Source organism: Manis pentadactyla, chromosome 2, assembly GCF_030020395.1.
Source record: "Manis pentadactyla isolate mManPen7 chromosome 2, mManPen7.hap1, whole genome shotgun sequence".
Lineage (NCBI taxonomy): Eukaryota > Metazoa > Chordata > Mammalia > Pholidota > Manidae > Manis > Manis pentadactyla.
Window position 1 is genome coordinate 175,003,054 of NC_080020.1, and position 25,017 is coordinate 175,028,070.

Sequence of the window (25,017 nt, forward strand, 5' to 3'; positions counted from 1 at the left end):
CTGGCGACCCAGGGCAGACCCTCTCCTCCATGGTGCCTCAGAAGTTAACAGAATGTCGCTTCCCCACTGCACCTGGCATTTTTCAGGCAAGGGGCCCTGCCACATTGGCAGGCATGTACTGAGAGTCCTTAGAATGCAATGGGGACCAGCCCAAGGCCTAGGGGGTGATGAAGAGCATCAGAGAGTTGATTTCTAAGGGCCCCCTCAGTGCCAGCAGGACAGGACAGGGCTAAGAGCATGGAGAACTCACTGAAGTTACATTCTAAGCTTTCCCTCTCGAGCTAGACTACCACAGTCCAGGGGAGAGGCTGGGAAGGCCCTGCACAAACTCCTGAATACCGGAATGCCACCCCTGCTTCCTGCCCACTGCCTCCTGGTTTCTGCTATCTGGCCACCTTTATCCTGGATTTTTCTTCCTTTCCATTTGGATCTGGTTAGAGGAGGCAGAGATGGCTTAAGAAAAAGAAATAAATGGCGCACATTTAAAAAATTCAGGGCCAGAACTATGCAAAATTGAGTGTAAAATTGACAGCTCCCTCTGTTGCCAACTTTAGCGGTCAGAATGGACATTAAACAAAGAGACAGCTGCCAGGTCCTCTTCAAGTCTGATGGGACTGTGTGCTTGCTTGGGGCAGGAGTGGATAGGACAATATAATGGCGAAGGAGATGGGGGCCGTGGGCCCCAGTTTCTCATCACTGGGAAAGTAATATGTATGTCTAATATTTTTAAATAGTGTTATCTCATGGCGGTGTGCAGAGATGGAATAAAGTAGTGCTAGAGCACAGGCCTGTTGGCTCTGCAGGACTAAGGCCCTACACATGTGAGGGACTTGGAAGGTACAGTGTCTCCATCCTTTTGGACATAGCAAGTCCAGGACACTCCTGAGAATCTTTGTGTCTCAGTGAGGGGCAGGGCCTGAGATAAATTTGCCATTCTGCTTCCTGCCCACCACCTCCTGGTTTCTGCTGCCTGGCTGCCTTTATCCTGGACTTTATTTCCTTTTCTCTATTTGGCTCTGGTTAGAGGAGACAGAGATAGTTTAAGGTAAAGAAAGTAAATAGTATACATTTTTTAAAATTCAGGGCCAGAACTATGTAATATTGGTGTTTTCTGGGCTGAGGAAGGGGTACAGAGGCTGTGCTTAGCCCACTGTCTGCATATTCCAGTCCCTCTGCCAAATACAGCGAACTTCATCTGCACAGAACTCCATTTGAAGCAGCATTCCCATGACCGGTCCCTCCTCGGTCTGTTCTGATTTCAGGGTACCCAAAAGGCTGCAGGGCTGTGGGAGACAAGCTGTGAACCAAGGCAGTGAGTTGAAGGCAAGCTCTGACAGCAATGGCTGAAAGCCTGGGGTGGGGTGGGCACTGGGCCCCACAGAAAGGGTTGTAGGTGGGGGCGTCCAGGAGTTCCTGTGCTATTAGCTGCAGCTGGCCTGGAGGGAGAGAGATGCTCACTGGGGAATGGCCAGATCATTGAAAAATACTCTGTCTTATAGCCCACTCCTACTCTCAGAGTCTCTTGGGTTGAGCTATGCTTACCTTTTGGACAGTCCACAAGGGGTCACTCACATTCTATGACCAAAGGTGGTGGTGGGTGATGCTTGAAAGGACTGGGGTTCAGTCTAGGGTCAGGGACAGGGTCAATCTGTGACCAGGATTAAAGGTCAATCCAGGATTAGGCTCAGGGCTCCGTTTAGGTCAGGGTTATGGATTCAGGTTGAGGCCTGGCTCAGGACTCAGTCTGGGGCCAGGGGCAGAAGTCCGTCTGAGGCAGGCGAAAGGATGCCCTCTAACGGAGTTTGACTGGTGAAGATGGCTGCTGACCTTTCTCTATCCTAGCCCCTCCTAACAAACCTGCCCTGCAGCACCAGGCTTCCTACCCTGTCCAGCATCTCTGGCAAGTCCTAGGGAATTATACTATTACGGATTTCTTTCTCTTTTTTCCTACGTGCTCTTTGGGATTTGAGGAGAGAGATGGTTCCAATTAGGAAATCCAGCAGCTGTTGCTGTGGGGCTGTGCTATCCCTGTAGACATTCCCCAGGCCCCCAGTTGGTAGGTGGGCAATAAGGACTCAGAATGACTTCCCCAAGCCCCCTCCCACCTCCCACTGTACACCTGAACAGGAGAAGAGGATGAAAGTGCACAAAAGCCATTCCCCAGGAGTAAGGGTAGGGGAGGAGAGGGCAGCTAGACTGGGGAGACTTCTGGGCTGTGATCCCCAGAGACACCTCCTATGGACTTTTGAGCTTGGTGGCTGGGATGCTGGTGTTGCATGAATTTATTGACAATGATTCCCTAAGTGTATATGCCTCAGTATGTGCATGTGTGCACTCAGTATTTGCCTGTGCATTTATTTGCATTTCTATACAGCTGTGTGCCCATCCTTTCAGAGATGGATATCTCCGAGGGTGGGTTCCCCAGGGTCATCTTGCCCATTTCACCACCTCAGGGCCAATGCTGTTTCCGAGGGTCAGGCTAGATTCTTAAGTCTCTTCAAAACAGACTTCAACGATCTTGCCAAGCCCCATTCTTGCCCAGCTTCATCCCGAGATGGGGAGCAAGGTAGTGCAGCCTCACCACTCTCGGGTACCCTATCCAGTTAACTGTTGCCTGAAACTTCCCTACTGTGAAAGTGTGCCCTGACTCTCTGTTTCTGGGCGCCACTCTTGGGGAGCTACAAGCAAGCCCTTAAAGGTTGAACTCCCACTGTGAAAGACTGGGGAAAGGGGGGGCAAGAATTGCTTCCCCGAGTCTGTAGTACCCCAACTGCCCACCAGGTGGGGTTCCAAGGCTGAGAGTGAGAGTCGAGATGACAAGCAGCAAGCCATCAGCTTTTAAATCACCACCCGCCACATCAACCTCCCAAGCGCTCACACAGGGAGGGACAGCACATATGCTCGCACCTTAGACTCTCACACACATTCTCTCTCTTCTAGTGAGCTCCAAAATAGAACACGATTGGGCTCAGGGGAGGTATTAAAAGGGGAGGCTAGTTTCGTTTACACACACCATCCTAAACTGAAGGTGAGCTATCAAGTCCTCTCTGTCTTGGGAGTGCGAAAGTGAACGACAGAGACAAGGCCGGGGGAAACAGGACCTACGGGAGAGGGCTAGCCAGGCACTAGCCAGACCAAGTCGGGGTTGGCACGAAGAGCTCCGTATATCACAGACACGAGGAGGAGAGGCCAGATGACAGAAGGATGCACAGACCCACATACAGCTCCAGAGAGCACACACAAACCCGCAGACAGACCACACAGCTCCACAGACGTCGGGCCGACCCAGGGACACACACGCTCGCGCACACAGGTGCGGCCCCGGGCCACACGCACATCTCGCACAGGCACGCGCGCCGGGCTCTCTGCGGCCGGCTGGGAGAAGGTGGCCGAGCTCACACGGCATGTTTATTTACTCAATTGTATCAGTGAACGTTTGTACCCAACTCCTCCTGCCTCCGGGTACCGGGGCCGCCGCATTTGTTCTCGGCGCGGGACACTCACCGTGACCATCAACGGGGTTCCTCCGACGCTGCAGGGGACAGAGGGGACTACGAAGTTAGGAGGTCTCGAAGTGTCCGAGTGGAGGGGCTGCAGTGTCAGCGGCCCGGGACGCTTACAGGAAGAGGGGAACATGGAGGGCTTGTAGGGTCAGAGACATACGGAGCGGGCACAGAGACCTTGGAATCCGAATTAGGGGGATGTATGGATCGGGATGGGGGACGGCGACTAGGAGGCATTGGGAGTGGCATGTGGAAAGGCCGAGAGGTCCCAGTAGATAGGAGCCGGCGGGGTTCCGCGGAATAGGAGCTCGGGACCCTAAGCACAGGTTCAGGGCCTTTTGGTGCCCCTCAATCGCCGCCGGGGCGACTGCCCGAGGCGAGAGGAGGGGGCCGGGAACCGAAGAGGGAGGGAAGAAGCTCAGCAGCCAAGCGGGCACCGTGCGAGTGTGCACCGTGTGTGTGTGTGTGTGTGTGTGTGTGTGATCTCGTTCATCTGTAGGTGCCGGACTCAGCGAGACGCCAAAGAAGGAAGAGGAGGCGAGAGGTGAACTGAGTTTGATCCTGCGGCGGCCACAAGTGGGTCCCGGGCGGGCGGCGGGCGGCGGGGCGGGGCGGGAGGCCGGCGGGCGCTCACACGCTCCGGCCGTCGGCCTCTCACCACGCCTCCAGCTTTGTAAGCGCTGGGGGGTGGGGGGCCGGGCTGCCTGAGCGCCCACGGCGCAGCCTCCCGCCTCTATATAAACACACGCATCGCCCCGCTTTGGACTCAAATTCAACATTGAGAGAAGCTTTTTAAACCACGAGCCCTGAAATCCTGCCTCCCGCTTTTCCCCTCTTTCATTCCTTTTACCTTCCTTTCTTTTTCTCCCTTTCTTCCCCCAGCAGCAACTCCAGAGCCGAGAGACCGCGTCCCGGGACGGACTGCCTTTTCCTAATTGATACAATAGCCCGGCTCGGGTTTTCACCTCCTCCCCCACCCCCACCGCCTCACCCCTCCCGCCGCCGCCGCCGCCGCCGCCCAGCGCCCGCCCGGGGCTCTGTCGCCGGCCGCGTCCCGGCCCGGCCGCGGTCCGTCGGCTCTGCACCCGCGCGCCCGCCGCGCCGCCTCGCCCGCCGCGCCCGCCTCGGCGGCGCAGCGGAGCTCTGGGCTCGGGCGCGCCGCCCGGGTAGCCCAGGGAGCTGGGCTCGGGCCTCTCCGTCGCCTCAGCTGGGGAGCTTTTCCCTTCGTCCCCAAAGTTTTTGGGTTCGTTGGAATTTTTGGATTGAGGACTTTTCTTTTTTTTCCACCTGGGAATTTGAGGGGGAAACTTGACAAGCGGATCGCACTTTCCTCTCCGCTAGTTCTCCCCTTTCTTTTTTTTTCGAGCAGCGAAAGGGGCTTACGAGAGAGGCTCCTGCTGGCCAAAATTTTTCAAAGTTTTCCGAGTGTGATGGTTGCGGGGAGATCTGATCCACCAGCTTGATTCACGGCTTCATCTCACCACCCCTCGGGAAGCCCCTAAGCCCGCTATAAGAGAACAAACAAACAAACAAACAAACAAAAAGTTACACTCCGAGTCGCCTCGTGTCTCCTCTCTCTCCTCCTTTAGGCAATTTTTTTTCTCCGTTTCTCCGCTCCCCTTGCAGCCTCCACTCCCCTTCCCTCGGCCCCTTCCTCCTCTGTTCGGCTGGAGGTGCCAGGACCCCCGGCCTCAGCCTCCCCTCCCCCGCCGCTCGCGTCCCTTCTCGTCCGGCCCTCCCCTCCCCCGCCGCGGCCAGCACAGCCAATCCCCCGAGCGGCCGCCAACATGCTTTTTGAGGGCTTGGAGCTGGTGTCGGCGCTGGCCACCCTCGCCGCGTGCCTGGTGTCGGTGACGCTGCTGCTGGCCGTGTCGCAGCAGCTGTGGCAGCTGCGCTGGGCCGCCACCCGCGACAAGAGCTGCAAACTGCCCATCCCCAAGGGTTCCATGGGCTTCCCGCTCATCGGAGAGACCGGCCACTGGCTGCTACAGGTAAGGGCGCGCTCGCTCCGCTGCTCTCCGGGGTCCGCTATTGGCACGCGCCGGGCAGATGGAGCCGCGGGCAGGCCAGGGGGCGCCGGGAGCCTGGAAGTCCGGATCCCCTTCCCTCCCCTTCCCTCTTCTCTGCCTCCCTGCCCGGGCTTCCCCTGCCTGCCTGCGGCGTGGTTCGGAGCCCGCTGGCGCCGGGTGCGCAGGTTCGGGGGGTTGATAAGAAAGATCCCCTGAACCCGAGAGGTCCCCAAGACTGACTTTTCTCAGTCTGCGGCGACCCAGCACGGGTGTGCGGACCATCCTGGGAGTTCCCCTTACGGCACCGAAAGGGCGTCGGGTGGTGAGCCACTTTTGCCTCTCCTGCGCGCTCCAGGCCCTAGTCGCCGTAGGCCTCTTGTGCTTTGGCGGTGTCATTGGATCCCGACCACTGAGTTGGGGAGAGTGGAGGAGGTGCCCACTTTTAAGACTCGGGCTGTGTTCCCGCCGCGTCGTCGGCCGCGCAAGTTACAGCTGCCCTAGGTCCGATAAAGTGAGTGTGTGTGTGTGTGTGTGTGTGTGTGTGTGTGTGTGTGTGTGGTGGGGGAGGAAGGAGGTAACCCAGGGAAAAGGAGAAGCCTACACATGAGGGTCCTCGGCTTTTGGGGAAAAGGGTCTATTTACTTCTTGGGTGGGGACAGTTTAGCAGGGGAGATAAATTTGGGATTGGTGTGTGTGTGTGAGATCCGTGGAGTGGGTATTTGTTAGCCACTGCACAAACCCCACACACTGTTGGTGATAATGGGCATGGGCGAGTCAGGGACCAGACCCAGGTAGGTAATGGGGAGATTAACCTGGAATTAACCTCGTCAAGTGCTAGACATCACTTTGCAATTTGATACACACCAGGTTTCTTCCTGGGGCGGGAGAAGGGGGGTGCTTCTTGGCTAACAGCATAAGGTGTGTTGTGTGCGCATGTGAACGCGTGTTTGTCGGGCGGATGCTGATGGTAGTTAGAAGGCTGGATGTTCTCAAAGACAACCTCTTTACCGGAGAGCCTAGGCTGGAGGTGAACCCAGAGACCTGTGGGTTTAGAAGTGCAAAAACTTGGCTTGAAATTAACAGACGCGTGCAACCCTCGCGCACACACAGACTTGCGGCCCAGCCCCGCCCCACGCCAAGTGACCGCCGAGCGGGACTAGGAAGGGGGATGCGAAGTCCCTTTGCCCTGTGGTCTTCCCAAGTCCCGGAATCAGCCCCATCTCTTTTGGGGATTATTCGTGCAGCGGGGTGGAGTTCACTTCAACTAAAGGGATGCCCCCACCCACCCCACGCCGTAAAGAAATCCCCAGAGCCTCTCTCTCCGTGCCGCCACACTTACAGGGTTAACTGCAGCAGTGGTCTCGGCTTTGGGCCGAGGATTTAGGAAATAAAATAACTCACATGGGCTTTGGCTCCTGTCTTGTTAGAGCGAATCTGCGGAATTTGCCGTGCGTGCTCGGCTCCATCTCCCCACCCCGCCTTTTCTGACCTTTCTTTGCTCCCCCATCCCCACCATGCTCCCCCCATCCCCACTATGCTCCCTTGACCTTTTCTTCGAATCCCACAAGGCGCCTGGGTCTCTGTGTCAAGTAAGCACAGAAGATGGGGACTGGGTAGCAGTTTCCCATCCATACATCCCCTGGAGTCCTAGAGTCCACGGTGGGAGAGAAATGGGGAATGCGGGTAGAGGAGCGCTGAAGGGGTTAACGGGAGCTTTCTGAATCCCAGCTTTATTTTTTTGGAGTCATTTATCAGATTTTACGGGGGGACCTCCAAGGGCTCTCCGTTTCCACCGTGCGCCATCTAAACAGAGCCCAGGGCTAAAAATACAACATTTTTGTATAAATTGGACTCGCGGCCCGAGCGGCTGCCCCTATGAAAGTCCTCTTTGTGAAGACCGTGGAAACGGCGGACAAATAACTCTTTATTAATGCCACAAAAAACGCACTTTAATTATAGTTAGACAGATCAGAGGCGGGAGGGGGGGCAGCGGGCGAGAGGCGGCAGCGACCTCGGAAAATTCACAGCCCAACTTTTGTGTCGAAAGAAAAGAAAAACAGAGGAAAAGAAGGAGAGGAGAGACTGAGAGTCAGACAGAGAGGGAGACGGGTATAGCAGACGGAGGGAGGGGACCGCGCTCCTCACTCCCCACCCTTTGTCGCACCTCCACCCGCGCCTTGATTTCTCTTAAAGGGGTAGACGCGGTCCAGACCGGCTGCTTGGTTGCGGGGGCGGGGGTGTTCTCCCCGACCAACCAACCTGCAAGTGGGGCGGTGTCCGCCGCGGCCCAGCCCCCCTCCTGGAAGCGAGGGCACTGCGGGCTCGCTCCCTGTCGCGCGCCGGGGCCGGAGGCGCATTTGGGAAAATTATTAGGGCTCTGGGTTCTGTAGTCACTTTTCGGCAGTGCTGGAGTGTGTACACATCTAGCTGGAAAATACTTTTCCATAGAAGAAAGGAGAGCGAGGAGGACGACCAATCCGGAGAAAAGGGAAACCGAGTTGTCCTTGGGGGTGCAGGACCCCGTTGGTCGGGAGCCCACATCCGCACGTCTGTTGACTAGCAGGCGGGACGGCCGGACAGGTGGCGTCCCTCCTCTTCTCACCCGGGGCCGCCCTGGCAGAAGAAGGGTTAATGTGGGGTGGGGTGGAGAGCGCGGAAGTCAAAGGTGAGCAGGACGCCCCTGCCCCCGCCCCTCGGAGATCCCCCCTATTTCCGGTACCCGTGCGGTTTAGGCTCAGCCCGCAGCTCAGAGCACCCTGCCGGGGCCCGGGCCTAACCGTCCAGGACTCGCGCGCCGCTGCAGCCGCCGGGGATCCGGTTACCTGCGACGGCCGCCCCGCCCTGCCCCGCCCCGCGGGAAGCGCCGGCTTTTGCGCTGGAGTTCCGAACTCCTGGGCGGCGACGAAAGTCCTTCTCAGTTATTTCCAGAGCAAATTGGTTTAGGAAAATCGCGGCTCTCCTCCCGTGCCCTACCCTGCACAGCTCTCAGAGGGCCGCCGGGTCCCTTGGCCGCCCACACCCGAGCTCGGCGGAAACCCCAACCCCCCTCTGTAGCGACTGCCTCCGGGCACGGACCACTCACCGCTATAAATAATCTCTGGCCTGCGGCCACCCCGCGGGATCTCGCCAGTCAGTGGCCCGGAGCCTGGAAATATTTATTCCGAGAGGCTCCGGAGCGCAGGACGGGGGGAGGATGGGTGGGGGAGGGGGCGGGTAGGCTCCAGCTTAGAGTCCCGCGGTACGGGATACCTAGTCCCTCCCGCAAGTCATAACAAAAAACGGCCTCTCGCGGGGTGCCCCTCGGCCTCCTGCCTCCTTGTATTATTTATTATTCTCTTAGGCCCTACTTCCCAGTTCTAGTGCATGGTATGAAAAATAAAACCTATGCGTGTGTTTTTGTGCGGAGGAGGTGGGGGCGCGGCGCAGCGCACCGGTGCCCGGGTTTGGGTCCTCCGCCCCCTCCCCCATGGGCCCTCGAGGCTGGGCCTCCTGGGTGTCCAATTTGGAGATGTGCATCCTGAGAGAGCTCCTTTCTGTGGCTCCCGCAGGGTTCCGGTTTCCAGTCGTCGCGGAGGGAGAAGTATGGCAACGTGTTCAAGACGCACTTGCTGGGGCGGCCGCTGATCCGCGTAACCGGCGCAGAAAACGTGCGCAAGATCCTCATGGGAGAGCACCACCTCGTGAGCACCGAGTGGCCGCGCAGCACACGCATGCTGCTGGGCCCGAACACGGTGGCCAACTCCATAGGCGACATCCACCGCAACAAGCGCAAGGTAAGAAGAGTTCTGGGCCACGAGCACTGTAACTGTGCTTTGACCCTCTTCTTCCGTGCACCTCCCTTGGGGTAAGGTTTCGCTGAACCCTGGAGACGTCCCCAACGGAATCTGTCATCTCCATTTGCACACACGCTAGAGGATCCCGTAGTTCGACTAGACGGCAGCGATCCCGGATCCAGAGCCCGCACAGGCCTCCTTCCAGTCTGCCCTTTTGTTGACCCACTGTGCTTAATGCGCTACTAGGCACAACGTGGGGGCTGTTTTGGGGGAGTGGTGGTTTGGACAGAGCTTGAATGTGCGGGAACTGGGTGTCCAACGTTTGTCCTTGCAGTGCTCCACAAAACTGGAAAAGAATGAGGGCTGGCGGTGGTTGGCGCCCCCCTTTTCTCCACGTTTCCCCCAGGAATTCCTATGACTGGGGATGGATAACTCTAAAATCAAACCTAGCATTTCTGCCACAGGTTGCTTAAGGTCGACGTGGGCAGGCGCGGGGGTCCGGGGGGCACCCTAACGATAACGGTTGCGGGGCCTTGCCTGGGAGGGGAGCGGTGAAATTCGGGCCACTGCATACATGGGTCTGGATGATGGGGGGACGGCCAGGGGTGGGAGAGCAGCCGAGGCGCGGCTGCGGATCAAAGTACACCTACCTCTTCCCATAAAGAGGAAGAGAAAGTGGGTGTTTATCCTGTGGATTTCCCGAGCGCCTGGAAGAGGCACGGAGGAGGTGAGCCAGAGCGCACGCAGCGAGCCTCCCCGCCCCCCTCCCAGGGCTGAGCTGCCGCCGGCGCGGCCTGCAGCGCGGGCGGCACGTGCTGTTTGAACTGCAGTAACCCGAAAGCTGAGCCGCCGGCGGGCGGGGCGCCGGCCTGCGGGCTTAAAGCGGCCGGAGCCGTGTCTGCGCGACCTCCCCACCCTCCATTTTTCCGTTGGGTCAGAGGACTCGCCCAGGTTTGAAACCTGCAGGAAAAAGAGAGACCGCCTGTGATCTCCAAGAGTGGCAGAGTACGGGAGAGGGGAGGGGCAACTCTGGGCAACCCCTGTGTGAGGTGGTCTTGGTGAATTTAGCGATTCATCTTACAGTATTTTGATGTCTTCTGAACTGCCTGCGACGAGTAGTTCCCCGCAGCAGACAAAAGGAGGAAAAATCAAATGGAGACTGAACTTACCCACCCCCCTCACCCTACCCCCGCCCAATAAAACACGTATTTTGGGAACTGGAAAGGGGCTTCTAAAATGGTCTCCCGCATCTGTCTCACTAGAGCAGGAAGCAGCTAACACAGCCGGCCGGGGGCAGAGCAGGGGGTTCTGGGGAGTGGCTGTGGGCTCTAGGCTCAGGAATGGGGGCTTTTCAAAAGTGTAAAACACTCCTTTCTTGCTTAGTCTTTGTGACCCCACCAAAAACCTATTCCAAAGTGAAGAGACAGCCTGAGACTCAGAAGTCCAGGTCCAAAGAATATGGCTTCTTCCTCATTTTACCTTTATACAGGCTTTGACAAGAAAGCAATTATCATCCGCTTCTCACAGAAGGGGACACTGAAGCTTAGAGAGTTTGAGAGACAAAGAAAGGGCAGATCAGCGCATGCAGCACAGGCATCCATAAAGAAAAGTTGTTTCTGGGCCACCAAGCAGAGCCCTACTCACCTGCCCACCCGGGGCTGCCAGCACCTGGGGGTGGGGGCGGGGAAGAAGGCTGGGTCAGGACCAGAGTGAGAGACCCTGGGGGTGCAGAGGGCTGTGGGGCAGGGCTGTTGCCCTGTGGTTCCACCTACCCTCTGCCCTAACTAGGCCTTGGGCCTCCAGGTGGGGAGGGGCCTGCCTGGAAAGCCCCAAGGTTTTGGCCTGTGTTGTCCATTTGGGGGAGGGAAGGAGACAGCAGGCCCAGAGGAACAGAGGAATGCACAGAGAAGGAGGGAGAGAGAAGGAATGGGCTGGGGCCAGGGTGAGGACCATGGGTAAAGTATCGATGATCTCCTTTGCGAGACTTCTTGCTCCTTGGGGGTGGGGAGCAGCCAGAAAGCAGCTCATCCTTTCTGGATAGAGGCCTGGGAACCTGATGCAGAGGCCCTCTCTGTGTGTATAAACTGTGTGTCTCCTTTGTTGCATGTATATGGGTCTTGTGGTAAATGGGTAGACAAAAGGGTCCTTGCCTGCTTAATATCCCTAATTGATGTTCCTTAAACTTGGGTTTATCTTAATTAAATAGACCTTGAGTTAGGTATAAACGTAGAAGCAGGAAACTTGGTCCTTGCCTTAAAAAGTGGAGTCTAGCTGGAGGGATAAGAGAATATTCACGTGCACATTCTGGTCCTGGAGAGAATGGCCAGCCTGCTGGACCCAGTGCCCAGTGGACTCGGTGTGGCCAGGGAGGAGGCTGCTGTGTGCCACTCACACCATCCTACCCAGCCGGCACTGCAGTCAGGGACCTGGAGAACAGGCTCCTGGGCCAGGCCTCGACCTGGTTAGGATGTTCTCTCAGGAAGTGGGGCCCAGGTGTGCTGGGCCTGGCTGGCAGGCAACTGGAAGCGTCACTGTTTCCACTGGGTCTGGAGGGCCACCCTTTCTCTGGGAGGTCTGACCAGATGTGCTGGGAAGGGCTCCCCACAGCCATCACTGCACTCCAGGTGTTTGCCCTCACTGCCCTGGTGGTCTAGGGCCAAGATGAGTGGGGTTGCCAGAGAAAATCCAAAAAGCCTTGCCCAATCTAACAGAATACTCTCTGGAGGCCAGGCTTGTATCCCTACAGCCATCAACTCAGAATCTGTCCCTCCTCCTTTGATACCCCTTACCCACGGGCCCTGGATGTTTGATCTGTTGTGGTGGGGCAGTGGGGTGGGGTGGGGCATAACTTCATCTCTCTTTGTATGCAGAGAGGCCAGGGTACTCCCCTAGAAGGGTAGATTGACTCATAGGGAAGATGGGGCAATGGTTGTCAGGAACATGGAGAAGGAGTTGGGGTAGTTCTAGAAGCTTCCAGTGCCTAGCCCCACACACCAGTATCAGACATATCCTCTTATCCTTTGGAGATAGGTCTGGGCTTCTTTGAAGGGCCAGAAGATTCAGGGTGCTTTAGCAGAGCCTTCCAAGAACTTGGAGAACATCTCAAGGGATGCACTTAGCCTTAGAGCCCTGGACTGAGGAGAACCCAGGCAGGGCCTTCTTGCCCTTCCAACCCTGACCCCTGGCTACAGGGACTCTGTGCTCAAGGCTGAGGTGGGGAAACAGCTCCCCAGGCTTTGGAGGTAGCAATTAAGGCTGCCTACCTGCCCACCCACTGCCCCTCACTGCCCTGGCCTTTGGGTCCCTTCCTGGGTAGGGACTCAGGATCACTGCACTTCTCTCAGAAGTGCTATGCATCCTGGGGTTTATGTCAGATGGAGAGTCCAGGAAGTGCCTCAGAAGGCTGGCAGAGCCCATGGTTGCAGGGAGCTTGGGGGAGGCAAGCCTACGTAGCCTTTGGACCAGTGCATGCCCTCTGGCTGCAAAGTGTGCCCAGGCTTAGCTCAGAGCAGAAATTCCCACCAGCATTAGATAGGAAGGTGGATGTCTCAGCCAGGCAGCCCTGCTACTGGAAGCTCTGCCCCAGACCCCTGTCATAGGCATAGAGCCTTTGTTCTGCCAGCCAAAGAAGTCCTTCACCAAAAGTTACTGTAGCATCAGCTGGTGGGTGCATGGGCCTCTGAGGGGGCTGGTGGCAGGAGCGGATGTCTGTGAAGGTCAGTGGGGGAGGGAGCCCATGGCCAGCAGCCAGGCGCCTGAGAGTGGGCACCTCCCTCCACATACCCTGTGCCCCGCAGCAGGGTGGGTGGGCTGGTTGGGCCTAGGGACACCTCCTCCCTTTGCCCTCCTTTCTTTCCTCCTCCCAGGGTGGGGAAGGGTCCAAGGCTGTGATGCTGATGTGTTGGCTCACTCTCCCAGCCTTGGGAGACAGTTCTGGTCTTGGTAGGGAGTGGGGAGGCTTGCTCTGGCCCTGAGCCCCCAATGCCAGCCATTGTATCCACTCCAGGTTCACCGGGCTGAAGGGCAGGGGTTAGAGGGTGTGCCTCCAGGGGCTGAGTAATGCTGAGAGCAATCCAGAGTAGCCAGAACAGATGGCCTTCCCCTTAGAATAAACTTGGGCCATAGTGGAGGGAACCCTTCAGGGCTCTTAGATAAATTCAGAGCCCCCCACCCTGGACTGGTAGAAAGCAGCTTGGTGGGGTTTGGAGTGGTGGGAGGCAGGGAGTTCAGGGACCCTGGTAGATGTGGCCAATCGTGCTTTGGACTGTGACCGTGGGAGTGCCCTTCCACTTTGGGCCTCTGCTGTTGGGGGGTTTAGCTATGACTGGAGGAGGGATGAGTGTCTGGGCAAACCTTTTCAGATTCTGAGGCTCAAAGTTATCTACCAATTACTGCCCTCCCCTTCCCCACCAGCTTTTGTTGTATGTGGAAGTTAGGGGAGAGCACTGGAGTCAAATGGGGGACAGATACTCTGTTTCCACAGATGCTGGGAACCCAGAGAGGACATTCATCATCTGGGTGGGTGTGGGGCGGCCTCTCCCAGTGAGAGGGGCCAAGTGGGCACTGGTTCAGCAGGCAGCCAGGGTGAAGTTGAGGCCCAGTGGAAATGCCAGGCAGTGGGAAGATGACGTCCTCTCTTGTCCTCCCCCTTACTTGACTGTACAACACACACCTTGGCGTCACCCCTGTGCTGTGCGGGCAGCTGCCTGCCCTCTGTTATTCTTTCCACTCCAAAGGCCTCAGCTTTGGTTGCTTGGCAGGGTGGCCTGCCCGGGCCCCCACCCTCCTGGGCGGTCACTTCCATTCCTCCCAGTCTGAGTCACTGGCCCAAAGAGTGGGTTCCTGCTCACTCCTGAGGCTCTTCCCAAGCCTCCGAGGCTGCCTGTCCATCTGTCCTTCCATCCACAGCCACCAGCTGAGTAGGGGGAGGTTATCCGGCCGAGCCGGTCTGCATGAAGGACCATGAGGGTCCAGTGCGTGACTCTACTCCCAGGTGCACCAGGTGAGAGGTAGGAGAGGGGAGAGAGGCCTGGAGGAGGAGGGAGAAGCACTTGTAGAAACAATTATGGGGAATTTGAGCCCTGACAAGCCCCTGGTGGCCCCCCTAGACCCTCCCACTCCAGCTCTCACTGCAGGAAGGAAACCAGGGACCTGGGCTGAGCTCACTGCATCACCGGGGAAACCGATGTAGGTGGGAAGGCTTCTAAGCACATCTTTCAAGGTGGGGATCCCACCCTGCCTTGCTTCTGTGCCTGGGTGTACCCTGGGTCTCCTGTGACCCCTGCCCTCACTCTGGGCACCAACCCTGGTGTGAAGTCTGTACCTGCTGCTGCCTCGGCAGGACTTTGCCTGGGCTGGAGCTGGTTTCTGATGACCTTTGTCCAGCATTCTTGGCTCACTTTTGGGAATTCTAGGGTAGCCCCAGAGGGAAACAAAGCAGGCCTGGCTCCTGTTACAACTGTGGTCAGGGCAGTCGGCTCTGGGGGCTAGGAGCCCTTTCCCTCTGTACACAGAGCCGCTCTGCTGGGCACCTGCCCATGTGCCCGAGTCCTGACCCCACCTGCTCCATGTGGCCCAGGCCTCCCCTGCCCTGGCCAGCACCTCCACCTCCTCCTGGCCTTTGTGGTGGGTGGTGGTTTCTGGGCTTCCCTGGCTGTGGAAGTGCCCACATTGTTAATCCTGGGCATGGACCCAGGGATTAGGCTCTGGAGTTCTCCCAGTGCCTAGGAGGTCCCAGTTCCTGTGGAACAGCTGGGCTGAAAGCATGGGCATGGACCGGGTGCCCGCTGAGCTAATCCCCGAGGGCCCAGAGGGCTTGCAGTCTGCTTTGCATGGCTGCTTATTTGGGTAATTTCTCTACCTCAGTGGGACTCTGAGGAGAATCATGGGATAGTCAGGTGGCAAGGGACCCCAGAACATCCAGTCAGACCCCTCAGGAAAGAAGTAGGAAAACTGATTCCCCAGAGAGGGCAGTGACCTGCCGGCTGCCCCTGTCAAGTCCGGAAAAGAGCGCTGCGCCTGGGTGTATTGTTTCTCCAAAAGGCACAACCCGGGGCCAGGAGGCAAAGGGTGGCTTGGGCTTCCTGAGATCATTCCAACTCTTGGCCTTGCTCAGGACCCCTTTCTGTCTAGAGGTGAGGTGGGTGTGGACTCCTGCCCTTGGAGTCCCCCTGCTCAGTCTCAGGTTCCCCGACATCCTGCCTGCCCTCCTAGGACCCCAAGGCTTGAGAAGGAGCGATTCGGCTGGCCATCACTAGGGGGCGCAGGGAATGTAACCTTTGGGGCAGGGCAGGGCCGGCCTTGCCAGGGCTTGTCTGTGGGTCCCCTCTGGCCATTCCTCAGGATGTAGTGAGGGCCCTCAGAGGCCCCACTCTGGTAGCCCAAGGATGGGCTATCCTGGGCTACTGTATCCAGTGTGGGCTGTGTGAGGGGAGGGGCGGGGCTGGCAGGCACTTAGCAGGTGATTTGTGCAATATGATTCTGGGCTTCTTTCCGGGATAACATCTACTTAGGGACTCATACATATTGGCATTTGTAAGCTCTGTACATTGAAAGGAAACACAGGTTCAACCTCACCATTTTTGCAGATGAGGAAACTGAGGCGGAGGGGGCCGGTGAGTGGCCATGGTGGCACAGTAAGTTGGTAGATGATCCTAAGTTAAAAGTTAGGTCTCCGGGTACCCAGCCTGCCCTTCCCACCACCCCACTGCATCTTAGAGCCAAGCTGGTGAGGCTGGCAGGTCCTGGTCAGCCCTATTTCCCCCTCCATATGCCCACTTTTGGGTTCAGGTCTCCTGTGTGCTGGGGGCCCTGGCCAGTCCCTGCCCCTCTGCCCTCCATGACAGTGTCCTTTATTCTGCTCTGTGGCCTCCCTGTGCCTGCCTGCCCCCATGTCCAGCCCTTCCACTGAGCCTGGTAGCCACAAAGTTATCTCTCTGCCTCCCTGATGAACCTGCTTGGCCCCCATGCACCCCTTTCTGCTCATCCCATGAGCTCTTTACTGTTTGGTAAGGGCCTTAGTTGGCCAGCACTGGGCTCTGGGGCTAAGACTAATACTCTTTGACTAAGAGCTGAACCTGGAATCCGAAGGACACCACGGTGAGGGCTGAGGCAGAGAGTGCTGTCTTCATCCATGACCCTTTGAAGGGGGGTGGCAGCTGAAGTTCCCCTAGAAATTCCTGGGACCCCTGCAACCGAGCAAGGTGTGAGTGACCCGCCTAGGCTTCGGCTGCCCTTGGCCACCTCCCATTATCCTCCCACCCTTCAGCTGTCCCTTAGTAGCAGAAGCAGCTCCAAACAGTGCTGGCTTCTCTGCCCCTCACTGGCCTCCTTCCCTCCCTCCCTCTGCCCACCGGGAATTTCGGAATGAAAGTGCTATTGTGAATGCCTGGCTGGGCCACTGAAGGGCCAGCACTGTTATTTCTGCAAACCAGCCCTCCCATTAGCCATGCAGGGCTGAGGCCAGGAAAATGTTACCTTTTCCTCCATGAGCTGACTGCAGGGGAAATTCTCACATTTACAGTTTGTGTGGTGGTTGTGTTTGGGGGGCAGGAGGGGAGGGCGGGCACGTGTGTGTGGTTTGTGTGGGGCAGAATGCGGGGTGTGTTGGGGGGGCAAGAGGAATATTTTTCTCCTTCCTTTGCTCTACCTGTTCTCTGCCTTCCCTCGTTGACCTTTCCCTGGTGCCGGTGGGGGCACCCCTTTGTGCTCCAGACTGGAGGAGATGGTCACTGGCTGGGATGAGACCCACAAGCCACTGTCGGTAAATGAGCAACATCCTGCCATCTGCTACACACCATGAAACTCCCGTGCACAGCATGGAACCTGTGTGCAGGGCTATCTCGGGAGCAGCAGGCAGTTGTTGAGGAATCAGGACAGAAAGCGGGGGAGGTGGAAGCAGGGACTCACTGGTTACTTAAAATGGACTGGAAAGATACAAGGAATAAAAGGGCTTCTTTTAAGCCCTTTGTGATTTTGGTTTTATGATTTTTGGGGGTGGAAAGCCTTGCCCTTAATCCCCTGCCTCCAGACCTGGGCACACTGAAGACATTTTGATGGCACAGCTGTTAACAAATTCCTTCGCATCTCTACCTGGTAGGTGTTCCCCAGGGAGCGAGAGCAATTTTGGGGTCTGCAGAAGTCCTGCGTGCAGTCTAGCCTCAGACTCTTGTTCTCCCATCAGTGGGGAAGAAGAGCTGCCTACTGACTTCCACCTCTTCCTTGTCCATTCCATTCACCTTTGTTCCACTTCTGCCCTGTGGCCTGGATGTTCGGGAATGGGTCCTGTAGTGGAGGCTGGCTTCCCCTCCAGCCCCACCCAGCCCCCCGGAATATTGCCCCCACTGCTGGTATGACCACACTGCCCGCAGACCTGTTGGCAGGTAGACTGCCCAGTCACCGGGGCTTTGTCATTGTTTGGAGTACCTGTTTTCTGTAGGCCAAGAAAGTAAATGACAGCTTGGGTGATGTGGAAGGTCCTAAGAGTGATGTGGGAGGTCCTAACTTCAAATAAAAGTACTTATAAACTCTGTCTTCATCCCGTCCCTTTCCTGCCTCCCCACTAAGGCACAGACAGTAGGAGGGGTTCAGACTAGGGGAGTCAGCAAGGGGCTGTGTCTGGAGATGGAAAGGGGGAGCTCAGTTGGGGTGAGGACCTGAAGTCTTCCCTGCCCACAGTCATGGGATCCACAGTTCAGCCAGGCCACGTGGGTGCTATGTGGGCAGGCTTGAGCCCATGTGACCAGCTCACCCGTCTGCCTTCTAGGTCTTCTCCAAGATCTTTAGCCACGAGGCCCTGGAGAGCTACCTGCCCAAGATCCAGCTGGTGATCCAGGACACACTGCGTGCCTGGAGCAGCTACCCTGAGGCCATCAATGTGTACCAGGAGGCACAGAAGCTCACCTTCCGCATGGCCATCCGTGTGCTGCTGGGCTTCAGCATCCCTGAAGAGGACCTCGGGCACCTCTTCGAGGTCTACCAGCAGTTTGTGGAGAATGTCTTCTCCCTGCCTGTCGACCTGCCCTTCAGTGGCTACCGGCGGGTGAGTGCCCAGGGCCTGGGAGGAGAGGAGGTGGGCATCCATGAGCCCATCCTGTGGGAGGAGGCAGCTGACCACTAAGAGGATCACTGGCTGCACAGACAGAGGGGAGGTGATAGTGGGAGGGTGGGGGAGCCTTCTCCCAGTGGTCTCTGCAACTCACTTGGGAAGTTCTCAGGAGAGGCCCTCAGTGACCCTGCCCTTCCCCTTGGGTGACCAGGCAGCCCCTTCTCCCCTCAGGGCATTCAGGCACGGCAAATCCTCCAGAAGGGCCTGGAAAAGGCGATCCGGGAGAAGCTGCAGTGCACCCAGGACAAAGACTACTCGGACGCCCTGGACATCCTCATTGAGAGCAGCAAGGAGCACGGGAAGGAGATGACCATGCAGGAGCTGAAGGTGGGCTGGCCTCCCCAGCGGGCAGCTCAGCGCCCAGTACTCCAGTTCTGCATGCTCTGGTGCCCTTCTGCAGGGGCTTTCTGGGGTGGCCGTCACTGCCCAGGGCTGGGTGCTAAACTAGAAAAAAGTCCATGTCCCTGCCTGCCCAGTGTGCAAGACCTGGTGGGAAGGACAGGAAGCCCCCGTGATGGTGAGCCTGCCCCTCAGCTTGCTGTGCACCCAGTGCTGGTGTGGAGCGGGTCCCCACAGCAGTTGGGCCCTGCACTTTCCATCCCACTCACAGTCCCATCTACAGTCTTGGAAGAGATGCTGAAAACTGGCCCTTAGAAACCTCTGACCGAGCTTAGTGTCAGTGGCTCTGTTGACCCCCTGACCTCCCTGCCCCGCAGTATTCACTATTCCAGTGCATTTCATGGTCCCAGTAGCTCAGGGAGGTCACCACAGGCCCAGAAGGGGAAGCCACTTGCTTGAGGGCAGCCTTAGCGCCTGGGGAAGGATGGGGAGATTCGGACCTCTCTCAAGCCTCCTCCCATCCCGCCAGCCTTTTAGTGTTGGGGGCATTTGACACTCTCCCAGTCTCCCTGGCACTGGCCACGCCCCGTTGGGCTGTCAACACCAGGACTGTATTCCACCTGAGGAGGGATTCATTCCCTCTTCTTCGTCTAGACCCTGCCGCCTACACATCTGCCGGGCGCCCCTGGAGGCTTCCCACTGACTTCTCCAGTCTCTGCTTCCCCCCCAGTCTAGCGCCAGCTTTTTCCCTGGCCAGCTAGGAAGGAGCCCAAATGACTTTCCCATTGCACAGGCATTTTTGCCACTTGTAGGTGGTACCATGGCAAGTAAGGGACCCAGGTTCCTTCACTCCCCACTCTGGGCCCAGCATCCACATTTGTAAAATGCAGGGCTTGGAACGAGATGACCTGCTGGGACCTTTTCCATGGCGCGCCTATGGCCCTGTGTCTTGCCAGAGAACACTGGTGGGGTCTTTAAATCTTCAGGGGCACCCCCCCTCACCCTTCTCACTGCAGTCCCATCTCTTAGGTGTGACCACAACATCCTCCCCAACCCTGTCAACTCTCCTGCCCACCTACCAGATGTCCTGAGGTGGAGGAAGGAGCAGGAGGCCCAGGTTTAGACCCCACACTCCCCCCAATTGGTACAGTGCCTGCCTTCCAGGGACTTCTGGGCTAGTGCCTCTGCCCTGGGTCACAGCAGTTGTATCTCTGGGCCAGCCAGGGAAAAGGCCCTGGGACCCATGTCCTTCGTGGCTCCAGTGTCCCAGCAATGTGAGGCTCAGAGGACGTGGGCAGGGCCCCTCTAAATGACACAAGACACTGGCAGAGCGTGGCTGCTCCTGCCAGGGCTGTGCCTGCCCGGCTGAACCTAGATTGCAGCAGTGCCTGTCCTCTGTGCTGTGCAGGACGGGACCCTAGAGCTGATCTTCGCAGCCTACGCCACCACGGCCAGTGCCAGCACCTCGCTCATCATGCAGCTGCTGAAGCACCCTGCCGTGCTGGAGAAGCTGCGGGAGGAGCTGCGGGCCCAGGGCATCCTGCACAGCGGTGGCTGCCCCTGCGAGGGCACCCTGCGCCTCGACACGCTCAGTGGGCTGCACTACCTGGACTGTGTCATCAAGGAGGTCATGCGCCTTTTCACACCCATTTCTGGTGGCTACCGCACAGTGCTGCAGACCTTTGAGCTCGATGTAAGGTTGGGCCCATAGGGCTGGGGCTCCAGGGACCTGTGGAGCATTGCCATGGGGACAGGGAGGCTGGTTGATGGGAGCAACCAGCCTCCCTGTCAGGGTACCTCAGTCTGATGGGAGAGACCCCGCCCCAAATTCTGGGCGGGTCAGATGAAGCCAACCTGTGTGTTACAGATGTAGATATCTGTAAATGAAAGAGTGGACTGACATGCCCAGGGGGAAGGCTGGCCAGGATGGGAGGACCAGTGGGGCGTCCCTAGGGACATCTGCAGGGGCAGCTGGCAGGCAGTCCTGGGCCCTCTCAGATGTCTTCTGGCTCTCACCACACCCTATCCTACCCATCTTGCCTCCAGGGTTTTCAGATCCCCAAAGGCTGGAGTGTCATGTACAGCATCCGGGACACCCACGACACGGCGCCCGTGTTCAAAGATGTAAATGTATTTGACCCTGACCGCTTCAGTCAGGCTCGGAGTGAAGACAAGGACGGCCGCTTCCATTACCTCCCATTTGGTGGCGGCGTCCGGACCTGCCTGGGCAAGCACCTGGCCAAGCTGTTCCTGAAGGTGCTGGCAGTGGAGCTGGCCAGCACAAGCCGCTTTGAGCTGGCCACCCGGACCTTCCCTCGCATCACCCTGGTCCCTGTCCTGCACCCCGTGGACGGCCTCAGCGTCAAGTTTTTTGGCCTGGACTCCAACCAGAACAAGATTCTGCCAGAGACGGAGGCCATGCTGAGCGCCACGGTCTAACCATGTCAAGCCCACACCCCCAGCCTCAGCCCAGCAAGGCCCTGGCTGTGGGGGGTGATGGAAGGGTAGAAACCTGTGTGTGCAAGGGGGCTGGAACCCAGGGAAGGGGGAGCAGCCCCCATACCTTGCCCTCCCCCCTTCCCCTCCCTGGCAAACCCTACCCAAAGCCCAGAGGGCCCCATCCTTCCAAGGAACAGGGGCCCTTCTGGCTCCTGCTTCTCTCCAGTCTCCCCAGCTCCCACCGGCTTAGCCCCTGGGAAAGGGCATGGCCAGGGGCCCCGCACTCCCGCCGCAGGGTTAAACATCAGCTGGCTTGTACTGCAGCACTGGCTTGGGATGTTCTGACCCTGTCCGTCCCCTCCCTGTTCTTCTGGGCCTTCTTACTTTGAGATCAGGTGGTTGACATGGGGAAAGGAGCACAGGGATGCCCCCTTTGGCACTCTCTCAGTGCTCCCTCCCCTCCTGCCTTGGCTCAGACTGGCCAGTGTCCCTCCCGGTGTGGCCACCGAGGAACAGCATCCTGGGTAACAGAACACAGTCACCCCTGGCAGGGCAGGGGCTGCAGCCAGCCTGGAGGGACCCCACCCCTTTGCCAGTTTGGACATTTAAAATTACCTATTGCTGCTACTTTTTCTCTTCTGACCTTGGGGCAAAGGAGCCCCAGGCCCTGTCCTCCCAGCATCGCCCCTGGTGGCCCTGGGCACAAGCACTGACATCCCCACCTGCCCACCAGGCAGCCTTGAGCCCACCCTGCTCCCCACCACACACATATCCCCAAGGACCTTGACTCATGGGCTGCCCCCTGCACACCCCTCTCCCCCATATTTATTCACTGATATAACTGAATCTTGGCTAAACGGGGGTTTGAACAAGCATCTCTTTGTCCCCTAGCCCCTGCCAGGGACAGGACTTCTGAGAGTGATGCAGTCCCCAGCCTAGGACTGAGCAGCTTCCCCAGGCTCCAGACCTTTTGTGGTTCAAACTCAGAGCCTCCCTCCTAGGGCGAAATCCAGCACCTCTGCCTTTATTCCCTGGTGGAGATGGGGAAATGGCCCACTGCCTGCCTCCCTGCTCTGTCAGAAACCCTGATCACATGGGAATCTGGAGGCTGCCGTGATCTCCTGCTTGGTCCCTCGTCTCCCCTGTGCCCCCAACTCTGGCTAGTGAGTATGGGGAAGGATACGGGTTCTTTCTTCTGATGGGGAGTGAGGGTCTCCGTCATCCCTCCCTTGACCCTCATCTTTTGCCCTTTGCCTTTGGAAAGGTGTCTTTGAAGTCCCTTCCCACCTCTATGCCACTGTTTGCTTAGCCCAGCTCAGGGGGGTGGGGACGAGATGGAAGCAAGAGAGGTGAGTGTAGAAGGCAGCCCTTCCTCTGAGCTGGTTCGGGCCCTCCATGGGGCTGTCAGGGGCAGCTGTGGGGGAGGCTGCAGCGAGAGCTGAGGAGGAGGGTATGTGTGATTGGTCAGAAGTGATTTTGTTGAAAACTGGCCGGTCGGGATGACTGGGGGAAAGAGGAGTAGTTCCTGCCACTGGCATTTTGAGTGTTGGCGAGTTGGGATGCCTCTGGGGACGGCTTGGGGTCTTTGGTGAGTCTCTAAGTGATTTTGTCTGTTTTCAGATTTTTCTGTGCTTTCCATGGTTCTCTATTGGCTTTTGATGTTGTAAAAGCAATGAATTCCCTTTACAAGAAAATTTAAAACACACAGAAGTAGGACACAAGACGTCTATCCCCCTAATTGCCTCTCTGTAGCAGCGACCACTGTGAGGTGCTCGGGCTGCTCCTGGGGTGTGCAGCGGGCAGAGGGAGAACCCCGCTCTTGCCCCCATCACACTACCTCGTAGTGTGCTTTACAGGAATGGCATCATGTCTGATGGATTGTCCTATTTACCCCGTTCTCCAGTGTCTCATTTGGTTCCCATTTTTTCACTATTAAAACAAAAGTGCAGAACACATTGTTGGTAAAAGTACACATTTTAAAAAATTAGTAAAATCTCTCAGTCGCCCCACATTCTGAAAAACAGGCAAAAACGTGTGAAGACTCATCAAAGCCTGTGGAACAGCTGCATGGTGCACCAGAATTTGTTACCTACAAAAAAAGCCCTGTGTCTGGAAGGTTCATGCTCCTTTAAGCTGATCCAGCTTGCCCTGAACCAATCATTTTTGAGTATCTAGGAATGCAGTCAATGCAGCTCAGACAGGAAGCCCACAGGCCTGGCTCTGGTGAGGGATCAGGGGCTGGAAAGCCCTGGGAGGCCTCAGTGGCCTTCCTTTGGGGTGGCCAGCCTGGGAGGGGCAGAGGGAAGGGCTGAAGGAGTCCCTGTGAGGAGGAAAGAAGTATCGTTTGCCCTGCTGGGTCTCAAAGGCAACACGAAGAGAACTGAAGAAAGCTCCTGACTGGCTGACAGAGGGGTTCCGTTGTCGACACGCATCCGTCCCTGCTCTGTACATCGTCTGTGTCTGCGTGTGTAGGTTTTATCGTGGTAGCGGTAGATGGGTGACGATTTCTCACCATTCCTAACGTTGTAACGTGACATAAAGACAGAAAGAAGACAAAACCCCACAAAACTCTTCCTGCCATGGGCTTGCAGATTGAAGCACTTTTGATGTCGGGCGCTGGCGTTTGTGTTCTGGGCATCATCCCGACCCTGCTCAGATCGCTATAATATTATTTTATACACAGAACTTTTTTTTCATAAATGGTTTAATTTTGTGTCTGTCTTTATAAACTATTATAAGTACTATTTTTGTTATAATTCAAAATAGATATTTAGTATAAAGTTTTTGCTGTTAAATATTTGTTATTTAGTAAAATATGAATTTTTTCTCTATTGTAAACATGGTTCAAATAATGTTTTTATCACAGTTGTTTTAATACTGAAAAAGCACTTGTGTGTTCTGTTTCGATATGAAACTGGTGCCGTATGTGTGTTTTTGCTGTCATGTGGTTTTAATCTGTATATAATACTCCATCTTGCATATTAAAAAAATGAATGTTGTGCATTTTGTGATTTTGGAGATACTCAGCATTGCTCTTTTATAGGCTTCCATAATAAACCATGGGGATGCACCCTCGTTTGGCTCTCTTGTCTCTGCCTTCTCAGCCTCAGTGCAGGGATCCTGCTGGCCAGCTACATTCCCTTCAGCAATGCCTAGTCCCACCTGTCAGGCGGGAAGTTTTCCCCTGAAATGTTCGTCCTGTGAGGCCAGCTTACCATTCCTGTAGGTAGGCACAGAGACGTCCATGGCAGTCTGCAACAGGTAGTAGGGTTTGCTGTGGAGGGAAAGCTATAGACAGACAGCCACTGCCATAGAGGCCTGTCGGGGGTGCGGCAGCGGGGAGCCAGCTCTCCAGGCCCAGGGCGGCTGCCGTGGTGGGGACCCTTGCCTCAGTCCTACGCCTGGCCTCAGAGTCCATCTTCTTACACTTGAGTGAGGACACTGGTATCCACAGCCACGTGGCAAACTGGAGAGCAGAATTCAGTTCTCCTGTTAGCCTCATGCCCCACGAGGCATTTCTCAAAGCCTGTTTCATGGGTGCTGCAGGAGCAAATAGATGCCTTGATCAAATAAATTTGAGGAAGGGGTTAAACAGCGTTGGGCAGATTCCTTTCCTGCAGGACTTACCAGGATGTTGAGCCTGAGGAAGGACAACGCTAAGGGGCTGCACAGTGTAGCATGGACACAAGTTGCAGGGCTCCCCAACCCATCTGATGACTGACACTGTGTCCTCTTCATCAGGTATCACACTCTTGAGAAAAGCCTCTCCACAGCCTGCCCCAGAGGCTGGAGGTAAGGCTGGCAAAGGGTATGACGTCCAAGGAATGTCCAGGGCAGGTCCCAGGACG

The 25,017-nt window shown here is 56.9% G+C and overlaps 1 protein-coding gene across 2 annotated transcripts; it reads left to right on the top strand.

Annotated features, from left to right (window-relative positions):
- The first annotated feature begins 4,644 nt into the window (after positions 1–4,644).
- LOC118923988 (cytochrome P450 26B1) lies at positions 4,645–23,392 on the top strand. Of its 2 annotated transcripts, none has more exons than XM_036908365.2 (6): positions 4,645–5,494; positions 9,061–9,285; positions 18,050–18,325; positions 18,563–18,718; positions 20,139–20,423; positions 20,777–23,392. In XM_036908365.2, the coding sequence occupies exons 1-6, from the start codon at positions 5,291–5,293 to the stop codon at positions 21,167–21,169; spliced, it is 1,539 nt and encodes a 512-aa protein (XP_036764260.2). In that variant the 5' UTR covers positions 4,645–5,290; the 3' UTR covers positions 21,170–23,392. The 2 variants fall into 2 exon arrangements, with proteins under 2 accessions (XP_036764260.2, XP_036764262.2); XM_036908367.2 differs by lacking the exon at positions 4,645–5,494 and adding an exon at positions 8,755–8,878.
- Positions 23,393–25,017: the final 1,625 nt, after the last annotated feature.

Coding starts and splice junctions, on each gene's coding strand:
- LOC118923988 (XM_036908365.2), top strand. CDS start 5,291: ATGCTTTTTGAGGGCTTGGAGCTGGTGTCGGCGCTGGCCACCCTCGCC. Junction 5,495..9,060: donor CCGGCCACTGGCTGCTACAG/GTAAGGGCGCGC, acceptor TGGCTCCCGCAG/GGTTCCGGTTTCCAGTCGTC. Junction 18,326..18,562: donor CCTTCAGTGGCTACCGGCGG/GTGAGTGCCCAG, acceptor TTCTCCCCTCAG/GGCATTCAGGCACGGCAAAT.